The sequence below is a fragment of the Vidua macroura genome, chromosome 14, assembly GCF_024509145.1.
Source record: "Vidua macroura isolate BioBank_ID:100142 chromosome 14, ASM2450914v1, whole genome shotgun sequence".
In the NCBI taxonomy this organism is placed as follows: Eukaryota; Metazoa; Chordata; class Aves; order Passeriformes; family Viduidae; genus Vidua; species Vidua macroura.
In genome coordinates, this window is record NC_071584.1 from 14244447 (window position 1) to 14267791 (window position 23345).

Genomic DNA, 23345 nt, shown 5'->3' on the forward strand with positions numbered 1-23345 from the left:
TACTCAGCTGCTCTAAAGGCCAATCCTGCATTTCCCTGTGTTGCCTCTTTTGAGACATCACAGGGTTTGTGCTACTGGAGCTGAACTCAGCAGAACAAGCCCCAGACAGCACCTCCTGCCTGCTCTGAGCAGCATGAGCAAGGGATGGCCCTGGAATCCCCTCCCCACATACTGATCTTGAGTCACTCCTGCTTTGTGGCTCCACACCAGTCCGTGGTGGTGGCTGGCTAAAGTTGTGAACTGTAGCTCTGAGTTTATATTGTGGCTCCTTAGCCATAAAAATGTTTTAGTCTTTAATTCTATCACTCAAAATACCTGGAACAGGAAAAATCCCTACCATGCATCACTTGGGGTTTACCAGCACAGCAGGACCCACTTTACTGTCTTCACAGGCTCCAGAGGAGGCAGGCTCTTGCCTGCCAGTAAATCAGTTTTCCTGGTCACTCTCCTGACATCACAAAGAAGCTGGTGACAGCAGTGAATTATTGACCAAAGTGTGGCCCTACTTTATGGATCATCAGCTTAATTCCAGATTAGCTATCCAAACTGGCAACATCCCTATGGGTAAAGGAAGACAGATAAAGACTCCTAAGTGCTGGCAGTAATTAACACGAGTCTGCACTGGACAGTAAATCTCTTTTGGAAGCAGAAGGGGCTTCCAAGGCATTATGGATTGCTCTGGTTTGGTGAGGGCAGGCTGGTGCCCAGGACTGGATGCTCCTGTGGAAGTTAAGCCCTGGCTGGCACCATGGCAGGCACAGGGACCAGCTCCTGTCTGCAGTCCTCCAGGCAGGGGAGGTGTCACTTCCCTGGCCTGAACAAATGCTCATTCATCACTGGGCACATGTGAAAAAGAGATTACTCAGGCTTTAAGATCAGCTCATTCACCTTATATCCAGTTCCTTCCCCTTCCACCCCACCTATTTACAGCTTGTTTTTGTGCAGCTGTAGGAAGGAACGGGACAGTGTGGGTGCTGAGCAGGGCAGAGAGGTCCAGCCCAGCTTGATGGGGTCCTGGGCAGTCTCTGTCTGCTTCTGACTCATCCCCTAAGCCCTACATCAATGCCAATGCTGGAGAAATGCTGCTTTCCTCTTTGGGCTACTATAGCCCTTTCTCCAATTTTACCTTTCCAAGCCTTAACTATCACTGGCCTTTCAGCATCCCTTCCTGCATCTGCTCCCATCAAACTCAGACATCCCTCAAACTCAAAACCCCAATAATTAGACCAATCATCAAACACGTGGTTGGACCAGGCAGTAGATGATGCCTTGACCACTTTGGTGGAGTCTGCCTGGACCAATTCCTCTCAGGATCAGGAAGACTTCCTTGAGCTACCACTTCCCTAGAAGCACCATAGGAATGCAGCCATTTACTGCAAACACCCCCTTCCAGCTCTTCTTCACTTTGCCCGGGCTGATCAGGCACGTTAACTACCCACACCTGTCAAGGGTGGTGGAAAAGGTTTTGCAAAGATGCTCCCTTTCTTATTACCTGCAAGGGCTATCTATCTTGTCCCCTTTCCACACTGTTCTTCCTCTGGCATCATATCCCTGCTCCTTTTCCCCACAAAGTGTCTCAGCCTCCTACTAGTAGCCGCAGCTGTGTTCCCCTCTCCTTTCCACTTGCTCTACGTCACTAGAAATGAGCAATTTCTCCACCTCTCAGCCACCCCTCAGGGCGTTGGCAGCTGAGTGAAGGAGGGGTGTGGGAGCCTACATGGGCCAGGACCCATCACTGCTATTATCCATATTTTCCACATTTTGTTTAGTTTTGTTGGAGCAGAACCCCGCTCTTCTATCCAAACACCACTCAGGAAGGCCCAAAGTGCACATCACCATGAAACATGAGACAACAAGCAAAACAGAAGCACAAGAAACAAGACAAAATAGGCAGAGGTGGAGCCATCAACCACCTCATTGCCATCACATCCTTCAGACACCTGAGCAGGGATGGCCTGGATGGAAAGTGCCCTGGATGCAAGAGCACCAGAAGGACGTGCAGGTCTCACACCACCTCCAGCCATTTGCTGTAACAGCCCCATGGTTCAGAAGGGATCAGGTGATCAGGTTCTGTACAGGTGACCCAGGCAGGGGGGGCAGCAGCCAGGGGTTCCCACAGCCTCCTCCTGCCCAGCCCAGCCCAGCCTGTTGGAGCAGCTGGAGATTTCCTCTTGGCTCAGGCTGTGGCACACGTGGCGGCTCTCCGGCTGTCGGCGACATCCGCAGGGCTGCCTGCGAGGCAAACATCCCATCCTTGGCACCAGGTAGGAAACAGCAAGCTGAGAGCTGGGCCAGAAGGATTTATTTTATTCCTCTTCTCCTTCTGCAACACAAACCCCTGTCCCAGCTGCTTTCCTTTTCCCCTAAAAGCTCCCAGTGGAGAGGCACTCCTCAAATCGCGTATTTTTGTGCACGGTGTTGTGTTGCACGGAGGTTTCTGCCAGAACACCAGCTTGAGTCACCCTGACTGCATCCTGCCCTCCTGGGGGCTGCTCTTTTCAAGGTTCACTTTTGCATTCACTTCCCTTCAAGGTTTTGGAAGCCCAAAAAGCAACTACAAGCAGTTCTGATAGATGTCCCCTGGTCCACAGAGCTTCACAGGGAACTGAACAGCTGCCTTAAAAGCCAGTTATCTCCCATCAGATAAAACAACCCCAACGTGGGGTTAATTATCAAGCTGTTGATTTCAGCAGAGACTTCAATCAGGCAGGGGGAGGAGGACTCCATGGCAAACACCCCCAAACCTGTTAGCTAGGCAGGATCAAGCAGCTGGTCTCTAATTAACAGCTGGTGGCTGGACTGGCTGTCAGGCAAGGTCTCAGCTCTCCTCCGTGTTCAGAGCACGGATGCTGCTTGCAAAAACACAAAAAACCTCCAGGGACTCAACTTTTCCAGTGTCAAAACTGGCACCTAGGATGGGTCTACCAGCAGGATAAGGAAACAACCATCCAGGCTCCAGCATGGGCACTGCTGACACACTGGGGTGCAACCCATCACTGGGGCTGAATGTAGCCAACAGCAAGGCTCAGGCCTCTGGAGCTGCAGGCAGGAGGAGCCCTGCCTGGTGTGGTTCTCCCACACACAGATGTACAGACACCAACTGAACAGCTGAAGCAACTCAGCTTAAATTAAGTTCAAAGCTGGTGACTTTATACCCTCCCTCAGTGAGACACAACACTCACAAAGGAAGCCCTGAAATGCACCTATGTGAGTCTCACCCTCAGCTTTTAGATTATGTGCTGCAGGAAAAGGTCAGCAAACTCCTTTCCCAGCCATAGGCAGGAGGCATTCAAGGGGTCCTGCCAAAAATAAAAGGTAACTTCCTGCCCATCAGGGTATCTGCTGATGGCTCCAACACCCACCTGCTGCCAGCTGCCTCCCACTTCCTTGCTGACCCTGCTGCATCAGCAGCATCTTCTTACACATGTCCTCAACCAAGCACATTTCCTTCTCTTAAATATCACTCCTGGCAGTACAGCCAAGAGAGGCCACAGGCAACAGCAAATCTTGCTGCAACCCAAACTTCTCTTTGCTCACAGTTTGAAGTGCTGCAAGGGCCATCTCTCATCATGGAGTTTGGCAGCATGAGCATGAAAATACAATCCAGTCTCTGCAGCCAGTTACAGGTCAAAACCAAGCTAAGAAGTTTAGTGAGCAACAGCATTAGCCAAGAGTCTTCCTGAGCCGTGAGGGGTATTTACACCTGCCCCAGTGCAGTCAGGTCAAAAGGGTCTCACTGGCTGGGAATGGGGTTTGCCAGCACAGGGGAAACACCTGCCACAAGTGTGCCTTGCTCCCCCTGCACACACAGGGCTCGGGTGAAGTGGCAGAACTGCACTGGGGAAATTCCCAGCTCCAACCTGCCTAGCACACAAAGCAGCTCAGGGTGGAGTGGGAATCTCACAGGCATTTGTGCCACACTGCCTGCACACCGTGCCACAGCTGGGCACCACATTCCCACAGCACAGCCCAGGCCTGGAGAAGAAAATTCCTGTCAGAGCTGGCTCTCTGTGCCCACAGCAGGTCTGGCAGTGCTGCCTTTTCCTCCTGCCCCGGAGAACATCATCACTAAGCAGCCTTACACCACTTCAGACTGAAATTAAAAGTAACATTATTGTTATCAAGGCTTTTTCTTGGGAACAAAAGGAATTGGATTTCTTCTGCAGCCAAGAAGACCAGAGGTTACCTTCTGAACAATGAAGATTAACTCTTTGAATCCCAGTCCCCTCGCAGTCTGGACCACATTTTAAAAACCTTGATGTTAAGTCAAATTTTGGAGAAAAACATGAGAAAACTACCCAACATCCCACTAACACCAGAGAGCTGTGTCCTTTGTTACTGGGCCCATCTGGGAGGACACCTACCTCAGACATCCACTGATTAAATTACAGCCTGAGTCACAGCACAAGGTGACACTTGATACAATTAACCAGGCCCAGAATAACTGTAATTAACTGTTAATCTGCTAACAATAGCTCCATTTGCACCGGGTTTTGCTGTACAAGGATTTCTTCAGGTTTGTTTCCTCCACAACAGGATAAACTTCAGCTCTGGTACAGGATATCTGGTGTTTGTTTTAAGGCACCACTGGGCATCAGCTGCATGTTCTGGACACAAAAGCAAATTAATCTCCTTTAAAGGTGTTGGTCTGGTTTTTTTTTCCACAGCTGATTTCCACAGCATTGTTGGAGGATGGTCCCTGCAGGACACACCTGAAGCACCTGTCTCCTGCTGGAGCTGAAGCCACAGAGCAAAGTTGAAACCCTTCACATATAGGATACACTTCTGTTTGAAAACAGGCATGAAATACCAGGTACAAACAATCTCTGGCTGTTTAAAAAGACTCAGTGTGGGGGACCTGTGGGCACAGCATTCCCTGAACAGTCCCAATACACCTGGAGGTTTGCTGTGGGGTCCAGGCAGGTGTTGCTCTTCCTGAAGAGGGAAAGAAGGGGTTTGGGCTTGAAAAGTCAGCTGTCAGATACCTTCAGATTTAATTACGTTCTCATTACCGAGGGTCACACTTCCCCTGATTTAACTGCCCTGGCAAAATCCTGTCAGTACCACTTGCATACAGGCTGGGAGAGCATTTACCCAGCGTTAACGGGAGCCAAGGCACAGCTAAAAGGACAATGGAATTAGAACTTAAATACCAGGCCTAGACTCAGTGGAGCTATAGATTATTTTGTGTACTAAAGAAGAATTAACTGATCCATTCTAAAATGCATTTATTATTAAAATAAAAATCTTCTGTCATTTTATTTAATAGCCTTTGTAAGAAATAACTGCAATGTCTGGTTGCTTTTCAACAACATGTGGTTTTAATATTTTAATTGTTACAAACTGTTTAATAATGATGAACAAAAGGCGTGTCCAAGTAATTATTGTATTTATTAACATTTCTTTTGAGGACTTGATAGATTATATTGTATATATACAGCACTTCAGACACTGTACTGCTAACTTATTAAAGGTAGAAAATGAGTCAAAAGTGACTTGCTTTGGTGCAATTTAAATATTGTATTTTCAAGTGATTAGTGTTGTGCCTTGCATTATTTAACAATCTGGCAGTTTGCACATTTTTCTAATTATTATGCAGCTTCATCTGATCGGGGAATTAAAATACAGTGGGAATAATAAACCTCAGAGAGCCTAGCAGGCATAGGGAAACTTTCACCAAATCCATCAAAAGTGATGGATTTTTCTGAAGGGGAGATATATTCCTGCAAAGTGCCCAGCTCCCCAGGCTCTCCCATAATAAACTTTGTATTTCCCTGTGTGCCCTGAGCAGGGTCTGGGTCCCTTTGCTGCCCTGAGCTTGTCTCCCCATGGTGGGGTCAGACCCTCCTCACTGGTCCCTGGTGCTCCACCACTCTGTATTTTGAACCAAGAGGTTGCAGGGGACTCGGGCACAAGGGCATCACACCGTTCCCAGGCCTATTTTGTTTACATTTGATTCAATCAAGTTGTGGCCTTTTGGCCTCTTTCCAAATTAACTTCTGGGTGACCTCCACCATGCCCTCTCCCAGCAGCCAGGCCGCCGGGAAACAGCCCATTAAACCTACAAACAAATATGGGACATATTGGTTGATCAAACCAGCTTCAAACACGGCTCTGGAAATGCCAGGACGTGCCTTTTTTGTGAACTTCAGGTCTATTTTGTCTTCGGTCATTCACACCTCTGGGCCTCCTGCCTTTTTTTTTTTTTTTTTTTCCAAGTATAGCTGTGTGTTTTACTGCCTCGTAAAACTTCTAAATTTTGTTCTCATCCTCCTGCAAACCCCTCCAGGAGCAACGTGAGGCTCTTTCACATGGGGCTCACTGCAGGACTGGGTCTTTACACCAAGCACATGAAGAAAGGCAGCGAGACCCTGCTTGGGGGAACAGCTGTAATACTCCAAGAAATTGTGTCTTCCCCTTATTTGCAAGGAAATAAATCAAAGGGAGTTTCTCAGGGTCTGTGAAGGCATATTGCCTGGATTCCCATCCCCAAAGGGTTTATTTTTTCAAGAGCTTACATGGTAGTTAGATTTCTGGCTAGAAAATATGCAATATGATAAAAACACAGTCCCTATATGGGGCAATAAATTACAGATTGTTTGATGTGGAAACCAAAGAACTGTCAAACTCCAGTATATCTGAAATATTCTAAATGAGCCCTTAACTCGAGTGTCTGGAAATGTACAATATGTTTCCAGGCCATTCAATTTTGTAAAGACACATCTTCCGCAGCTAAGTTTCCTTTTATGGATTTTACTATTAATTTTTGGTGTGTTTTTTCCTTCCTTTTCTTAAAAAATTATCCTCTTCCTCCTCGAGACAGTACTATGATAAACACCAGGATTTACCTAAGCATAAAAAAAGAGATTGCAACTGGGCACAAGCTTAAAGAGGTAATGGCATTAAGGATGAAGTAAAGCATCTGCTGCAACAGTGTCAGAGCCCCATAGGCACTGCAAAGGACATAGAAGTCACCTCAGGACAGAGAGGGGCAGGAGGGAGGACCAGGAGTGTCACATCAGCCAATTTGGTAGCACAGATCCCTGCTGCACGCTTACACCAGCATCACTCAGGTCCCCTCTCCAGAGCCTTCCCTGGAGGAGGATGACCAGGAGGAGGTCACCAGTGTGGCAGGGCTCCCAGGACACGGGACATGTGACACCACACCCCCCACCTCCATGCATAGCTGTTAAAAACTGAAGCTCATCCCCATCTGTCAGCCATTCCAACGTCCCCGTGGCCGGAGGAAAATGGAGTGACCAGAGGAAACGGCTCACCCTGCACACAGCTTTCTGCCTGGGCATGTTACCAAGCCACAAAAAATCTGAGCAAGACCCCGTGCTGACACTGAATAACCTTTCAGGTTCAATACAGTTTCACTCAAGGGATGAGTGAAACCCTTCTAGCCAGAAACAGACCCCATCCACTCTGGGAAATAAAAGTTAGGAACCAATTCCAACTCATTTTCCTGAAGGTGACCCTTAGCCTCCCAGCTGAGATAACAATGCTAATATTTATGGATGGGCTGTTCATGCCTCTGGGCACACAACAAAAATAACTCAAATCAAAACTTGGTAGACATCTAACAGAACTGGGGGGAAAAAAATTCCAATATGGCAATAATAAAGCATCTCACCCACCAATGCACAAAAAATAGCATCAGCCACAATCACACGTTTGGGTGAAACAAAAATGGTCTGATGTGATGAATAGGCAGCACTGGGGGGGGACTCATCCAGAAAGGGCTGCCTTGAGACAGCACACAGCTCAGGCACTGTGTTTTATTCATTTATTTATTTTAGCTTGATAGGCGCTCAAAGCACAAAAATACAGTCTGGGCACTTTCCCTTCCCCTTTTCTCTGGGTTAGGTTTTCTCTACTTCTTTTAATCCCCATGGGTTTAATTCTAATGCACAAACCCCACTCTCATTTCAAACTGCAAACGTTTGATGAGAATTTCTCATGTGAATGTGTGTACCTTTACCCAAATTAGGTTTGAGAGGACACGAATTAAAGAGCAAGCACAATTTGTACACACAACACTGAAAGAACAGACACTTCCAGCAGCATGAGCATCCTGAAATAAAGGTGAAGTCATCAGCAAATTACACATATTTAGCAAAAATCTCCAAGTAAAAATAAAAGCTGTGGATCTCTATGAAAACTGAACCAAACAGCAGGGTTCCTGAGTCTGCCCACACCCACAAAATCCAGGCTGTATGTCTAACACAACACACTGGGAGGAAGCCACAACACTCTTCTCCAAAAGATCCTGGATGTCTGAAAATCTTTAAAAGTCACTGTTGGCTTGAGTTTGGTGGATAAGGAGATTTTCAACCCTCTCCAGCTCAGGAATTCCCACTGCTTCCCAAATCTGAAGCCAACACCTGAAAGACACAACTGTAATTCATCCAGAGCTGCTGTTCCTTCCACGTTTAATACTCTCTGGCAATCAAGATGCATTCCAGATGTGAAAGAGAGCTCAAAACTTCCTTCAGCCAAGAAAATAAGTGTCATGGTAAGCTCTGACACCCCAAATCCCAAATTTAAGTAACCTCCACAGTTGCTTGCCTGGTATATAAGCTACTGACCATTGACTACAGACCCTCTATAAGAATAGAATCATATCATAGAATTACAGATTGATTTGGGTGGGAAGGGATCTTACAGACCATGTAGCTCCAATCCCCTGCCATGGGCAGGGACACCTTCCTTAGACCAGTCTCCTCCAAGCCCCATCCAGCCTGGCCATGAACACTTCCAGGAATGGGAAAGCTACAGCTTCTCTGGGCAAGCTTCGTAATAAATTTGCACAAATCACTTCCCATTTTCTCCTGATTTTATTCTCAGTTCCTCCTCTTTCTCAAACACAGCTTTACAAGAGGGTTTGACATTTTTCAGGCTCTTACATTTATGCTGTTCAAACCAAAACAGCTTACTTGCCCCCTGTAACACATTCCAATCACAAGAGACTGTGACTGAGCTGGCCATATTCACCCCCTCACCACAATTCTTCTCTGAGCAGCAGCTGACAGAGACACTCTGCTGCTGCAAACAGCTGAGCTGAGCACAGCAGTGTTTACCCAGGGTCTCCCACTCCACAGACCTCCACTCCTCAGAAGCCCAAGCTGTTCAGCAAAGACCTAACTTGACCCAGTCTGACAGCCAGCATTTCACAACCACTTTATGTCAGCAGTTTCAAGTACATAATAACCATGTTTTGTTCAGTGCAACTTTCTCACTGTGAATGGCAAAATATCATTATCACCTGCAGGTTGAAGCCTGCCCTCTACCCCATTTAATAGGGAGATGATTATGCTATTCCCCCCGCTTTTCCCCTTCTAATAATTATGGGCTGTTGGCAGATGGCACTGCTCGGCACAGGGAGCGTGTGGGAAGGCAGAGCAGGCTGCAGGGCCGCTGCCCATGGCAGCTCCTGCTTTGTGGGGTGCTCCTGGGGACCCCGAATCCCTCGCTGCATCCTGCTCCCATTTTAGACAGCACCTAATGAGGCATGCCTGCCTCGGAGGGCGCAGGGGTTAAATGGGAATGGCTGTGAAAACAGTCCCTGGCAGTCTCGGAGCAGGAAAGCAGAGGTTAGCAGAAAAGTTGCTAAGCCAGCAACTCCAAAGAGAGCCGCCCTCACAGCCCACCCGGCTGGGAAGCAAAGCTGGGCTTAACCCCAGGAACCCACCACTGCCCAGAGCGAGCCTGGGCAAGGTCCCCTCTCTCTGAGGAGAGACGGGGCAGCTCAGCTGTGTTAACAGCGAGGGTTCACCCTGTGAGCTCCCAGTCCTGGCAAAGCAGCAAGCCCAGCCTATCTGCCTGTGAGAAACACCTCTGTGAGTTACTGTGACATCCACACAGGGTGAGCAGAGTCCAGAGCCAGACCCCAGCCCCGCTGGCCTAGGGCAGTGCTGGGGAGGTTCAGGCACAAGCTGAACGCTCTGCAGAGCTGCCACCTAACTCCCTGGCAGCAGCAGGGCTGTTCACAGGCCTAACCTGGCGTGGCATAATGGCTAGAGACAAGACACCGCTTGTCCCAGGAAGGATGCCAGGTCTGAGGCAGTGGGAAGGAAGTTTCCTCCCCAGCAGAAAGGATCTCATCCAGCTCTGCCATTTCCCCATTCAACAGTAACTTGCCCCATTACTGACTGGGAGAGAATGCCCAAAGAAAAAAGTGACCCTTACTGCCAGCCACGAGCAATGCCAAAAGGAATTCCTCCAACCAGAGGGGACATCAGGTATGTGCCACATGACCCTCAGCCAGCACATCATGCTCAAGGGCACTCCATCAGCTCCATCTTTCCTGGACTTCCACTGCTAAGGGCGTGGGTACCCAGCAGAAGCATTCTTGTACTGCAGCCATGCATCCACACATGACCCAGGCACAGGCTGAGTCCTGGGAGGCTGCACCATGCAGAACCACACCAGCAGGCATCCAAGAGGATGCCAGGTGTGCCCTGTGGGCCTGGTGCTGTGCAGGGCCAGGGTGGCACCAGCTCTGCACGCAGGGCTGCCAGACCTGCTGCAGATGCAGACACCCAGGATGTCTGAGCCCAGGGAGAGTGCGGGGGAGGCCGAACTGATTTGGAAACCGCCCACTCCGGAGCCATCCCTGCTGGCACGTCTGCAACAAACCTGGTTGATGTGTTTCAGCTTGTCAATAATCTGGCTGATCACTGGCTCCGGACCTTTCACCTTCACCTCATGGTTGCCAGCCTGGGCTTTTGCTCCATTCCTTGTGATCTGGGGACTGTACCTGTAGGAATGAGAACAGAGAAGACAATGATGTGATGGGCTAACAGAGAGGAGATCTTTAAAGTTCAGTACAAACGTAAGAAATCCCAAGACACGCACCAGCCCTTTCCAAAACAGAGAGCACAAGGCAGTTAATAATGCCAAAGAAAGGACAGAAGATTCCCATAAACATTTTTGCTCTGACTTTGCAAGATGATGTAGTTGTATCACTTGAGGACAATGAAGTCCTTTTCAGTCCATTAGTAACCAAGGAAGATGTTCAACAGTATACAATAGAGATAAATATTTTCACATAACTTGCACCCAAGAGTCCTAAAAAAGCTGGCTCAGAAATTCTGGCTTGCTCATGTTTGTTTAAAATAAATCTTGGCAGACCACAGAGACTCCAGTACAAGAGCAGTAGTGTTGTGCCCACAGCCAAAAAAATGAGTGGGATGACCCAGTTAACTGCAAGCTGATTAGCATAACATCAACCCCCTTGCAAAATAATGACTATCACTGATGTGTGATTTCAGTAATAAAGAATTAAAGCATCAGAATATAATTAATGCTGTCAACATTGCTAATGGAAAATAGGTGTTGTCAAACAATCCTGATTTCAGTCTTTGATGAGATCCAGCCTTAGGGATCAAAGTAACTGCTCAGACAGAACGTACCTTGACTTTAGTACAGTGCTGGGCTCTGCACCACAGGGTATCCTGATTTACACAGGTACCATGAGAGTCAGCAAAGCCCCCATAGCATAGATTAAACTGCCAGGGCAGCTCTGCAGAGGAGGGCAGCCAAGCTGCACTCAGCTTTTTCATCAGCACTTAGGAAAGAAATATACATTCACCTGCTGCAAGATTTATGGAATGACAAAGTTTACCAGAGTGATCAAAGGGAGGAGAAGAGGGACAGAACTGCTGCACACTTGCCTTTGGAGGAACACGTCCCTGCACTCAGGACCTGGGTAACAGCTGATGATGCTCCAGCACAAGACAAGCACCAAACTCAAGCTCAGGTTTGGGCCAGAGCCATCGGCTGCCACCACTGCCTGCTGGCAGCCACGGCAGAGGCACGGAGCACACAGAGCTCTGGGCTGCTGCCACTCATCACAGCCCAGCGATGGGCTGTGGTGCTCTGCAAGCACAAAACAAGTCCTCATCTCCAAGAACTGGCAGCCAGAACAGGCACTACCAAACCCTGGTACAGCCTCCAAAAGTGAGATCACCGAGATAACACCAGCATCAGTCTGCTTTACTGTACATCTCTTTTTCCAGTGCCATGGGTAAACACCATGAATTTTCCTTCCTGCATTCATCTCCCACACATCATGTTTTTACCCAGCTCCCAGCACCAGTCCTAGGGCCTGCCTCCCTGTCTGTCAGCTCCCTGCTCCCCTGCCCAGCTAATCTTCCATCCTCATGCTGCCAGGCAAGCTCAGGCAATCATAGCCAGCCCATTTCACATGGATTTTGGGGAGAAAGTGGGACTTTAGCAGGCATTCAAAGAAGGGGAGGGAGATGGGGAGGGATGGTGGGGCCAGATCAGGGAGGATGCCTTGCTAGGATAGAAAGCAACAGGCATGTGAACATTTGGCCACAGGGCACATGAAGGGGCTTGGGGATAACTCAGGGGCTTGGATTAAACTCTGCTTAAACTCTAAACTAGAGGATGAGATCTACTCAAACATGTGGGGATGCAAAGGCAACCCCAGATCTCTACTGGTGCAGCAGCAATCTGCCCTGACCTGAAATACTCACATAGTTTAATTACAGAACTGAGGCAGGTTTCCACTCCAAGGCTATCTCAGAGCAGGAGCTCCACATACAGGAGCTCTCTGCACCTCCCGCTGGGTCCCCAACACTGGGCATTCCCCATATGCATCTCCATTAATGGCTGGCAACCCTGCAAGATGCTGCACTGAAGAGATGACACAGGAAAAAGGACAGGAGAAAGGAGGTGTTTGTTCCTACAGCACAGGAACACACGCCTGTGTAAATTCCTTTTCCAGGCATAAGCAGCTTTTCCAGGTACAGGCATCACAGATTCATCAGCTTGGCTCTCCCAAGCTCCACCAACTCCTGACCACGGGGGCAGCTGCCTGCAGAGCCATCCCAGCCCTGCACTTCACACCAGCACCCCGACACCCTGTCCCTGGGGCCTCCCAGGTTTTGCAAAACGCCTTTTTTTTAAATAGCTGCCTTATCCTGGGAAGCACAAACCGCGGCTATACCTGAGAAACAGTCGCTCCCAGGTCAGAAGAGCCCTCGCGGGTGCCGTTGGAGGGTCGGTGTAGGCTGAGAGCTGAGTGATGGGGAGAAGGGGGCCAGGCTGGGGCCAGCCTGCAGCTGCCCACGGCTCCTGGCACAGCCGTGCATGCTCCCAGCTCCATCTCGTGGGAAGAGGCTGCTGTCGCAAGCACAGACCTGCCCAGCTCTGCTGGAACTCGGGCTGAACTTTCTGCAGGAGGATGGAGCACTGAACCATTAATCCTGCTGCTTGTTTGTCACACAGCCACTTAATGCCACCGTGCCGACCTGACAAACACATCTGGAGACTGCACATGGACATCCACAGCATGCGTTAGTTTTTAGATGACAAAGAAATTCCTATCTTTGGTGTCACTGTAAATTTAATTTAAAACACTGGTGGAACTCAGAAGTACATTGCTGAAAGGTCTCCTGTGGTTTCAGAGATTTAATCAGGAAACTCACACAGGTTTTAGCAAGAGCAGAACCAAGCCCACTTGGTGCATCCCTAAATTAATACAATCTATCTCCTAAACAGTTTTATACAAACAAACACAATAGCTTGGGTTTGAGTGGGCGAAATCCCTTCTGAAATCCACGCAACAGCTGCCAGAGAGGATTTCTGTAGCCTACACAACAGAGTGCAGGAGGGAGGAACACAGTACTACAGCAATACTATACTGTAACTCCATGTCCAGAGACTGAAACTGTTCTCCAGAAGGTTCTCCTGGGGTTGTGAGAACCTCAGATCAGCCTTCTCAGGGGAAAAGGTCTACTAGAGAAGGAAGGAAACCTGAAAGCATTAGCAGAGCGATTTCTCCCTAAAACAGTGATGTTGGAGAAATGGAGTGCCACCTCCCGGTGCTTCCCACCTGGCCAGACACAAGGGTACGTACCCGACCCAAAATGAACCATTTGCACCATCACACGAGTCATTTGCAGCAAGGCAATGGGCCCAAAGCTGCACGTCTTTAGGATGAATTGCAAAAAAGGAGATGCACAGGGACCCACTACATCCCACCAGGCAGAGACATGGTCCTGTGTCATTTGGGTGCTTTGGGGGACACTTCCTCCAAGCTGAGACCTCCTGGTGTGCTCAGGTACAAGAAGAGCACCAGATCCCCTCAGCTGTGCCAGGCTCTGCCCCAGCACCAGCCTGGAACGGCCACATTCAGGGGCATGTAGCCAACCAAAGGGTTAACAGCTTTGAAATGCAGCTTCAGTGAGGGACCTGCATTCCTGAAATGCCAGAGAAGCTGGAAAAGGCAGCTGGCACCCCTCCCTGCAGCCCGGGCCAAGCAGCCTGGCCTTAATATGGCAGAGAGATGCCTCTGCAGACCCCAACAAGCTGGGGGTCCCAGGACAATACCCTTTACCCTTACAGGCTCCTCTGCATCCCCCCCAAGATGAAGGGTTGGTGAGCTCACAGGCAAAAAAGCCAAAGCACCACCTTCCTCCCACGTTCTCCAGACAGTGCAGAAAAAGAGAAATCTCTGAGCCATCTCGAGCTGTTTTCAGCTTATGCCAATAAAACAGCCCCTTTTGCAGGACACTTGTGCCACTTCATGAAACCCCCCACGTGTCTCTGCCACGGTGATTGATACCAGCATGGAACAGCAAATATGCACAGAGGATAAAGGCCCCCACACTGGTCCCCGGGGGTCTCTGGGCCAAAGGGGTATCAGTGTTGCAACATGAGCATGGTCTGGCTCACACTTCATAAGCAAAGCCCAAAATACTTTTCTCTTTGACGTGTCTCAACATCAGTCAGCAGCATCTCCTTGCCTGGGCTCCCTGGGTATGGGCTCTTGCTGGGGATGTGGTATTTTCCAAACACAAATGTCACATTGTTAAATGTGCTGATAAGCAGCCCTCATTAAAAATTACTTTAAAGACAACCACCTTATGAAAACATCAATAATCTGAAGTTTTCTGTGGGGACAGACAACTTCAGACCCTTCCTGCTTCTTCTCATCCACCAGACATAAATGCCCAAGTATGCTGTCATATTGAGGAATTTTCCTCTCCTTTCCTCTCCATCCACAAATGTCTCCTGTGAATGTTTGGTCTTTCCAGCCCAAGGCAGCTCATTCCAAGCTTTCATTTCAGAGCAAAGAAGACAAGATGACAAATGTTATTTAAATACATGGCAATGAGTGTAAGATGTGTGTTCATCCTACTCGGCCCTGCTAGGCTTTGAGGTGAATTACTGCAATGCCTGACATGTGATTTAGAGAAAGTAATTCTGAAAGTCAAACATAAAGAATTACACCTTTTAAAAAAAGGAAAGTAAGTATGTAATTCAAATAACAATTAATTTATGCCTGCCTTCCAGTTGCAAATTATTTATTCAAATGTATCTCCAGTTTAAATAGCACAGTATCCCTCACAGGCTCTCTCTCTACTATCTGTGTTCACTGAATTATACTTGTCAGAGAGATGGGTGTGGGACAAACACAACACAGAGGTTTCACTGCACAAGAATTATTAATAACTGAGTTTGAGAGAGCAACATTCCCCCAGACCCCCAAAGCTGCTCTGCATTTCAAGATGTGACTTACTACTGATCATGTGGACTGGTGACATCGAGTCCTTACCACATAGGAGGCAAAAGAAATGAAAAAAGGGAGAAAGGGAAGAAAAGTTTTGCCACCCACCCCCGTCCTAACATGAACCCAACTCTTACCTCCAGCTGGTTTTCACAGGTCAGTAAATTGGGTGCAGTGGTGAAGCCAACATTTTACCCTCTGACCATGCTAATTTCTGGTTTAGTGAGACAATCTCAGTGTCACATCAGCAGTGGAAGCAGTGGGGGCCAAAAGACTTGAAAAGTTGTTTCCAACCCACTCATCCTGCCCTGCAATCAGGGTGCAACTCCTGGATGTGCCCACAAACCTCCAAGAAGAGGTGACAATTCTTTCCCTGACAGTTTCCTCTCTAAAGACAGATTGTCCAGAGACATCTGGTCAGTCACAGCCCATCCCAGACATGGGCTGGCGTGGGGTGCAGGTCCACCCCAGCTCTTCTCATCCATATGGGCTGTGTGTCCCCACTATCCCATGGCCATATGCAGGCATCTGTTTCATGGCAGTGCAAGGAGCAGGGGAGGGGTGGGGTGTATGGCTCTCAGGTGCCTTCCTGGCTTTGTTTGCTTGTGCAGAGAGTCCTTGCAGTTACTGCAGAGCTCGTGATGCCGCAGTCAATTTACACCACCAGCAGCTCCAAACAAGCTGCTTCAAAAGCAACCAGGAGGATCCAACGCTCTCAGTGGGGAGTGTTCTCACCTAACTAAAAAGGAACCATTTTCTGCTGGATTTCCAAATATCAACACCTGGAAGCCTCTGAAAGCCCCCTTAGATCCTGCTGTGTCAGTTCCCTGCCAAGAGAAGTGCTGCTTCTTCCCAACTGCCCCACACAAAGCTCTACAGCCAGTGACAGTGCTGCAGATGATGGCTTGGTCATAAACCTGAGGTCTCAGGTAATCACCTGGCTCAGGGAGATGGGACTTCAGGTGGAACAGCAAAAACTGTAATATTCATAACAAAACAATGGGAGTTGATAGCCTGAAGTCTCCCTCTATTCTTATTTCAGTTCAAGACACATAAATTATGGAAAAATTGGCTAAACCTGAGACCAAGCAGCGGGATAGAGGAAGATTAATTATCTTATTTTCTGAAATACTCTGGAAATTATCTCGGCCACTCAATAACCTACTGAATTTGCCTACTATCCTTTCTTTATAGTTTATACTTGCTACAAAGCTGTGTTTTATGGGCTTGAAAAGTTATACAGCCCCCTCTTTGGGGATTCCATTGGATCAGATATTTTGCAGCACTGCCAGAAATAACCAAACCCTTCATGAACTAAAGGGTTATTGCTGGCATGGAATTTCCTTTGTTCCAATTACAGAATCTCATTTTTCTGTCTTGTTTCCAATTGTGCTTTCATTGTTTATGCTTTGTATGATTAAAACAAACCACAGTACGCTGGCAACAGCAGGGAAATATGAGACTCCTAGCTTGAAGAAGAGAATCTGGCAAGGTGCTAAAAATATATTAATTTTGAATTGGTACAAAGAAAACAAAAGTTATGCTGGTGATTTGGATTAATGTACACGTTTGTCTTGAGAAATTTGGAAATGGCAGTATCTAACAGCACTAACAGTAAAGCTTAATGTGCTTACAAGTTTTGCAGTGGGCAGATGTTGCCGTCAGTCTATTCAGAACAGCTTCAAAAGAATATACTCATGTAAGCAGATTACAAAACTCTGAGAATCTAGATTTAATAGGCTTTTAATATTAAATGCTGCAAAACCCTGATACTATATATAAAGTTCAAATCACCTTTCAGATTCCAACGCTGAGCTCCCATAGAAACTGAGGTGAGTTTGATATCTCAACACCTACTTGACTTAAGCTGAAGGCTTTAAATGAGCTAATTGTTCAGTCAGGACTTGGTGATAAGAATCAACCTCTGTTTTTTTTCTGCTTGGGATGGAGATAAGGATAAGAGAGGCGGGACAACATTTCACCATCTAACACCACCAGCAGGAGGTCTGGTGAGAGGCTGGGGCATGAAGACAGAGGAAAGGAAGGGCATCACAGAAACCCTCACTCAGGCAGGTTTAAGCTGTTTCACACCCACTGTGCCTACATGTCTGTCTCAGGGAAGTGCCTGGAGCTGAGCCCAGGAAAGCTGCAAAGAGGTGCACAGGGATGCACTGAGACAGAGGAAGCTCCAGCAGGTCTGGTCTCCAGCTACCACAAACACCAAGCACTGTGACCCTCAACAAGCTCTTTGCAAGTGGTGAAATGTGCCACTTGTGGCTTTTGCTATGAACCTTTGTGGCATCCCATAAAAGCACAGTGTGTTTTTACACACTCTGAAAAGTGTGAAAAGCAGGAATGTGTTGCCTTTTATTTTTTCTTCCCACTTTGGTTTATGTTCTTCAACCATGCAAAAGCACAGCAAAAGACACAAGGCACTGCTCTACATTACAGAAAAATCAACCTTTCTTGTGTGGTTACCACTGTTTGCAAGCAGTCATTTCAAGGCACCATGTCCCTAAATCCATAACAGGGATGACAATCAAACTACTGATCACAGATCAAACCTCGGGAAGGAGGATGAATTCTTGCCATTAGATGGTCCAACGTGGAGAAGCAAATGATCACAAAGTAAGATTCAGTTAAAAAAACGTGAGGGATTAAAAGCAGGATAAAATACTCCAGCCTGCTGCATTGCACTGCAGCCCCTTAAGAGAGAGGGGCTTAAAAGCAAGGAGGAAAACAGAGGATGGTTCAAGGCTCAAATTGGAAAGTGAGACCCAGTGGAAATACATTGAGCACATCCAGTCCATGGGAGGAGAGAAACTCCCACTGCCTGTGGGTAACAAAGCACTGGGATAAACAGGACAGAGTAAATACCAAGCCAGAAAAACCACAGGAGGAGGATTGCAGAGTGCAGAAGGGACTGTTTGGATCAAATAACAAGACAGACACACATTGCTGGTATTATCAAGTCCTTGGGTGCACTGGCAAGGGCTGTGAAGCTGCTATTCTAGGCTTGATTTAACATGTCATAGGAAAAGGGCTTAGAATAACTAACAAATTTTGTCATGACAGGGAGGTCTGGAAATGGATAAATCAGTAGGGCTCTATTCTAATTAATGAACACACAGGTACTCCATTAGAAATGCAGGAGGTAAATAGCCACAATCCCTACAAGAACACAATCAAATCCTGGACATGCTCCTACAGATGCTCACACTGACCTTACAGACCCAACAATGGTCAAACAGCTTAATCCACTGCCCACACAGCACCAGACATGGGAACACATGGAAGCATAGAATCCAGCCAACCACCACTCTGCCCTGGTCTTCACCTGACCAGCAGATTCAGCAGGAGCTTTCTAGTTTATCCAGGAACCCAGGGATTGCTTGTGCCCTGCTGTGTTGTCCCTCCAACAGAGACCAGGGTTGAAGTCACTCATGAGGGCGAGGGCTTGTGAACATGAGACTGCTCCTGCCTGTCTATAAAGGGTCTCATCCACCCAGTCTTCCAGGTCAGGTGGCCTGAAGCAGAGCTAGGCTATAACATCTCCTGTCTCTGCCCTCCCTTTATTCCTGACCCCAAAGCTCTTGGTCAGCTCCTCATCCATCCCCAGGTAGAACTCCAGGCACTCCAGCTGGTCACTGACATAGACACCCCATCCCTGCCTCCCCTGCTTGAGAGCCTGTACCCTTCCATGCCAACACTCCAGCCACAGGAACCATCCCACCTTGTCTCCTCCATCCTTCTTCCTGGCAGCCACCACAAGCACCAGGACAGCACTCTGAAATCAATACTAGGTATTCAAGCTACACCAAATTTCTTGCAAAAAGTGGCAAGATGGAGTCTAATCACCAACAGACACACACCAGTCCCGCAGGAGAACAGAATTTCTCCAGTACATAACACACATTCTCAGAATAGCTCGAGTAAGAGCTGCTACACCATGAACAGCTGCTTGGCTCCCTCTTGGGGAAAACACTGAAATAAAGGAACTGGCAGCTTGGGGCACTCGAGCACTGTTACCTTACATGCTCCTGATTTTCAGGAATCCTCCCAGACACTCTGAGAGAGATGCCAAGCTGGGAAGTGAAAGCACATGAAGCAGCCAGTGTAGAGATCATTTAAACTATATTTTAACTACATCTTTGCTTGTATTTGAAACATTCTGCAAGTGGGTCCTGGGAGAAGAGTGCCCTTGACCATCATCTTAGCTCAGCTTTATTTAGCTGAGGTCTCCCTTCTCACAGCAAAAATATCTAATATCTGTAAGGGAACTGTCACTAATATTTCATAGGAGCTGGCAGAGGTGGCGACATCTGTGCAAGAGATCAGAGGGGGCAAGGAGAGGAGTGGAAAGGCACAGACTCAACAGCCAGGGGCTGAAATCCTGGTGCCCCCTTCATGCACACAAACTTCATCTTCTCCCTGCCTTGCCCCCCTGCATGCCATGGCACCTCATGACGTGCCATACTGTGCCCACAACAGTCCCCTGGTATTCTCAGCAGAATGCTGAAGGCCATCTATCACCTGAAATCATGTTGGATCTGCAAATAGCTCTGAACTTATATTTGCAGGAGGATCTGGACTCAACACCCTCCCATTGTCACCACTTCACCCAGCTGTGATGTCAGCAGGACACAGACCAAAGCCACTGGCTGTGACCTCAGTGAATCGTTGTAAGCCAAGACCTCACCCCAGCTCCCCCTCTCCAGAGCTGCAGTGCTTATGGCCCTGCTTTAGAAGTTTTAATTAACAATTGCTGAGATAATATTGAAATAATCTTTTTCTTTCTAATTGATTGTCTCAGGCATGGAAATTCAAGATTTTCCAGAAATAAGTACCAACAGAGGACAGGTTTTTCCTTAGGCAACGTAAGTACATTTTACTAAGCGTGTGATCTTAGATGTTGAGTCTTTTTTTTTTTTTAATAGAGTTTGATGCTATTTTGGTCTATTCAGTGTTTCAGGTCAGTATTGCAAGTACAGGCTAATTACCACCTGAAGTGACTGATCAAGAAGTCATAATTAATATCTCAACATTTCACCACTTCCTGATTTTATTTCTATTTCTTCCCTTATGCAAACAACTTAACAGCAAAGGATGCTTTGCAAAGTAGGGTGATTAGAGGAGATTTATGTATAATTGCAAAAAACATTTCCAAGTTCTATTTCCACATTATTTAACGTTCCCAAGGGGCATTTTTTGCAAGAAAAATCTCCATTTCTATTAACACTTCCTTCCTCTTTATGGTATGAATCCTGCACGTGCTTGCCTCTGTTAACCTCAATAACCACCAGTGCATCCTCTGAAATGGCAAGTGGGGCAGGGCAAAGCAGCCACAGCACGAGCTGGACCTTGGTGGGAACGGCTCCATCCAGAGAGGACAGCCAGGACTTGATGGGGGAAGGTGGTCAGAGGGCAGCAGTGGCACCACCAGAGTTCAGTGGTTCTCACCTCCTCCAGCTGAGAGCCACAGCAAGGAGAAATTCAACAAGGGAGTGTTCCTTGACCCTCCCTGGGTGGGGCAGGGGATGCCAACCACGCTGTCCTGCCACCAGGGCACCAAGCCTGGCTGCAGACATCCCCAGCCCCTGCAGTGCATGAGGACAACGCCCTTGCTGCTGCTCCAGAGGAGTGTGGTGCACTCTCCCATGGGAGCAGTGTCCAACTGCTGCTGCTCTCCTGTCTCTGGCCCACCCTGACCAAATCCCATCATGGATGCAGAGTTTTCACTACGCAGAAAACTCAGTGGAGGGCAGCACACAACCACTTGTACCTGTGCAGACCTCACACATCCATGTGAGCTGCAGCACAGCTGGACACTTGCTCTGCACAAGGGCCCTAAGGAGCGAGTCATGCCCTGGTCAGACTGCTCCTGTGCCTGGTTAACTAAAGATAAGCAGGATGGAGGAGAAGGAGGGCAAGGGAGATGTGATCACCTCTCCACGACTTCTTGTCCGTTCCAGCAAAGGCTGTCATTCTGAACAGCAGAGCTGTGGTTGCAGATGTACTCTGGCAAGCTGCTGTAAAAACTGCTGTGGGACTTCAGCTTTGCAATCAGCTCCCTGGAAGAAAGGGAGAGAAAAGGGTGCTCAGTTAAAAGAAGAAGAGAAGACGAGGTTGGTGCATTTTAACCAGTGAAGGTAGCCACACAAACACATTAAAGCAGCTAGGTGCAAACAAACCACAAAGCATCCGTTTTATTTCCAAACCAAAGCAGCTTTTTGTGTTTTTCCTTGATGTTATTCAAAGGCTGAACCCATGTTTCCCAGGTCAAAACTGCTGGTGATGGGGAGGGATGTGGAGGCAGCAGAACCTCAGCCCAACTTTGCACCAGGGAAAGTCAGACACAATCTCTGCACTCTCACAGCACCTAAGGAAAGGTGCCACTGGCTCAGGCCACACATCCATGGGGTACATCTGAGCAGCAAGGGCTCAGGCTTTACTGTCCCCTCTGCTTTGCAGAAGGCAGCAGAGGCCCTCCAGGGGCTTCTTCTGGCTGACATTGGCCATCCAGCATTGCTGCAAGGGCAGGTGGCATTTCTGGTGGTAGACCAGAGCTGACATTCTCAGCACAGATCTGTACACATGGCTAAGGCTGTGTTTCATGCTCACCATCAAAAGGACACGATTCCAAGGGATGCACTGGCTTGGCCATGGGGTCACAGTCTGCATTCAAAGGGGCAGGCTACACTCATCAAAATGGCTGTGTTGCAGGAAGGCAGGAGGAGCTGCAGGAGCAGTGCTTGCACCACACAGAGGGGATGTGAATCAGGCTGCACCCCAACCCTGTGCCTTCCCTTCCCAGCAACAAGGATCTCCAGCTGGTCACCTGCAGCAGCGGTCCAGAGGGCCAGAATACAGGCTGACCATGGGATCCCTGATGTTTATAGAGAGGTGACAGAGGCTCTGGAGTGGGATGGGACATCCCCCCAGCCTAGGTCTGATCCCTCAGGGACACTCAGCAGCTGTCATCAGGGAATAGTAGCAGATTTAATTAAGTAAATAGCACCAAAAGTAAGATAACAGGAATATCAGGGACTGGAGGCAGTAAGACTTGGCCCCACAGTCGTCTTGCTCGGTTCTAGCACATTTCCCCCTCTGGCAAGGGGGTATTGCTCAGCCTCCTTGCTCCCTGGGACAAATGATGAGGAATTAGCACTTGGAGCAGGGAGAACTCTCGGGGCATCCCCCGGGTGCTGTACAGGGGTTTATCCGTGCCCTGCCAGCTGTGGGGAGCTGCCCTGCAGTCTTAGGTAGTTTGGAGTGCAGAGGGGTGTCCAGCTCCCTCCATCCCTCCTTGCTTTGGGATCCCGTGGATTCCCTCTCCAGCCAGAGCCCGCGACAGCCAGCTGGGGGCAGGCGACACAAAGAGAAGGAAGCCTGTGCTCTGCGCTGCCTTTTCGCTGCCGAGGAGCTGCTCCTGCCGTGGTGGGGCTGACACGGCCCCGCAGGGACAGCCCGGGAGGAAGGGGGTCCTGCCTCTGACCACCAGCGCATCCTGCCCGGGCATCCCATGCACCGACCCGTCTGTCACTGCCCCTGCAAGTGAACAAGGGTTTGTCTGATGAGTCAGAGCCCCTCCAAAGGGTGGGAATTCAGCCGACAGCCCCTGCACCAATCCAAGGGATGCCTCAGGCAGCCACCTCCTGCGTGAACCACCTCCTACATCCACCTCCTGCACAGTGGGGCGGAGGTCCAACCAACAGCACTTGGAAAGTCAAAATGAGGTGAGACCTGGATCATCAGTTATGGCAAACCCCATAAAGCAGAAGCCTCACTGCCCATGGCACTC

At 48.5% G+C, this 23345-nt stretch overlaps 1 protein-coding gene across 2 annotated transcripts in view; it reads right to left on the bottom strand.

The window, feature by feature from the left end:
• GPC3 (glypican 3) overlaps positions 1-23345 on the bottom strand; it is a 145496-nt gene that overhangs the window by 36560 nt on the left and 85591 nt on the right. For both annotated transcript variants that reach the window (XM_053990519.1, XM_053990520.1), the window contains exons 5-6: positions 21490-21615; positions 10642-10762 (exon numbers count right to left, since the gene is read on the bottom strand). In XM_053990519.1, the coding sequence (XP_053846494.1) occupies positions 10642-10762; positions 21490-21615 (247 nt within the window). The remainder of the gene's footprint in view (positions 1-10641; positions 10763-21489; positions 21616-23345) is intronic.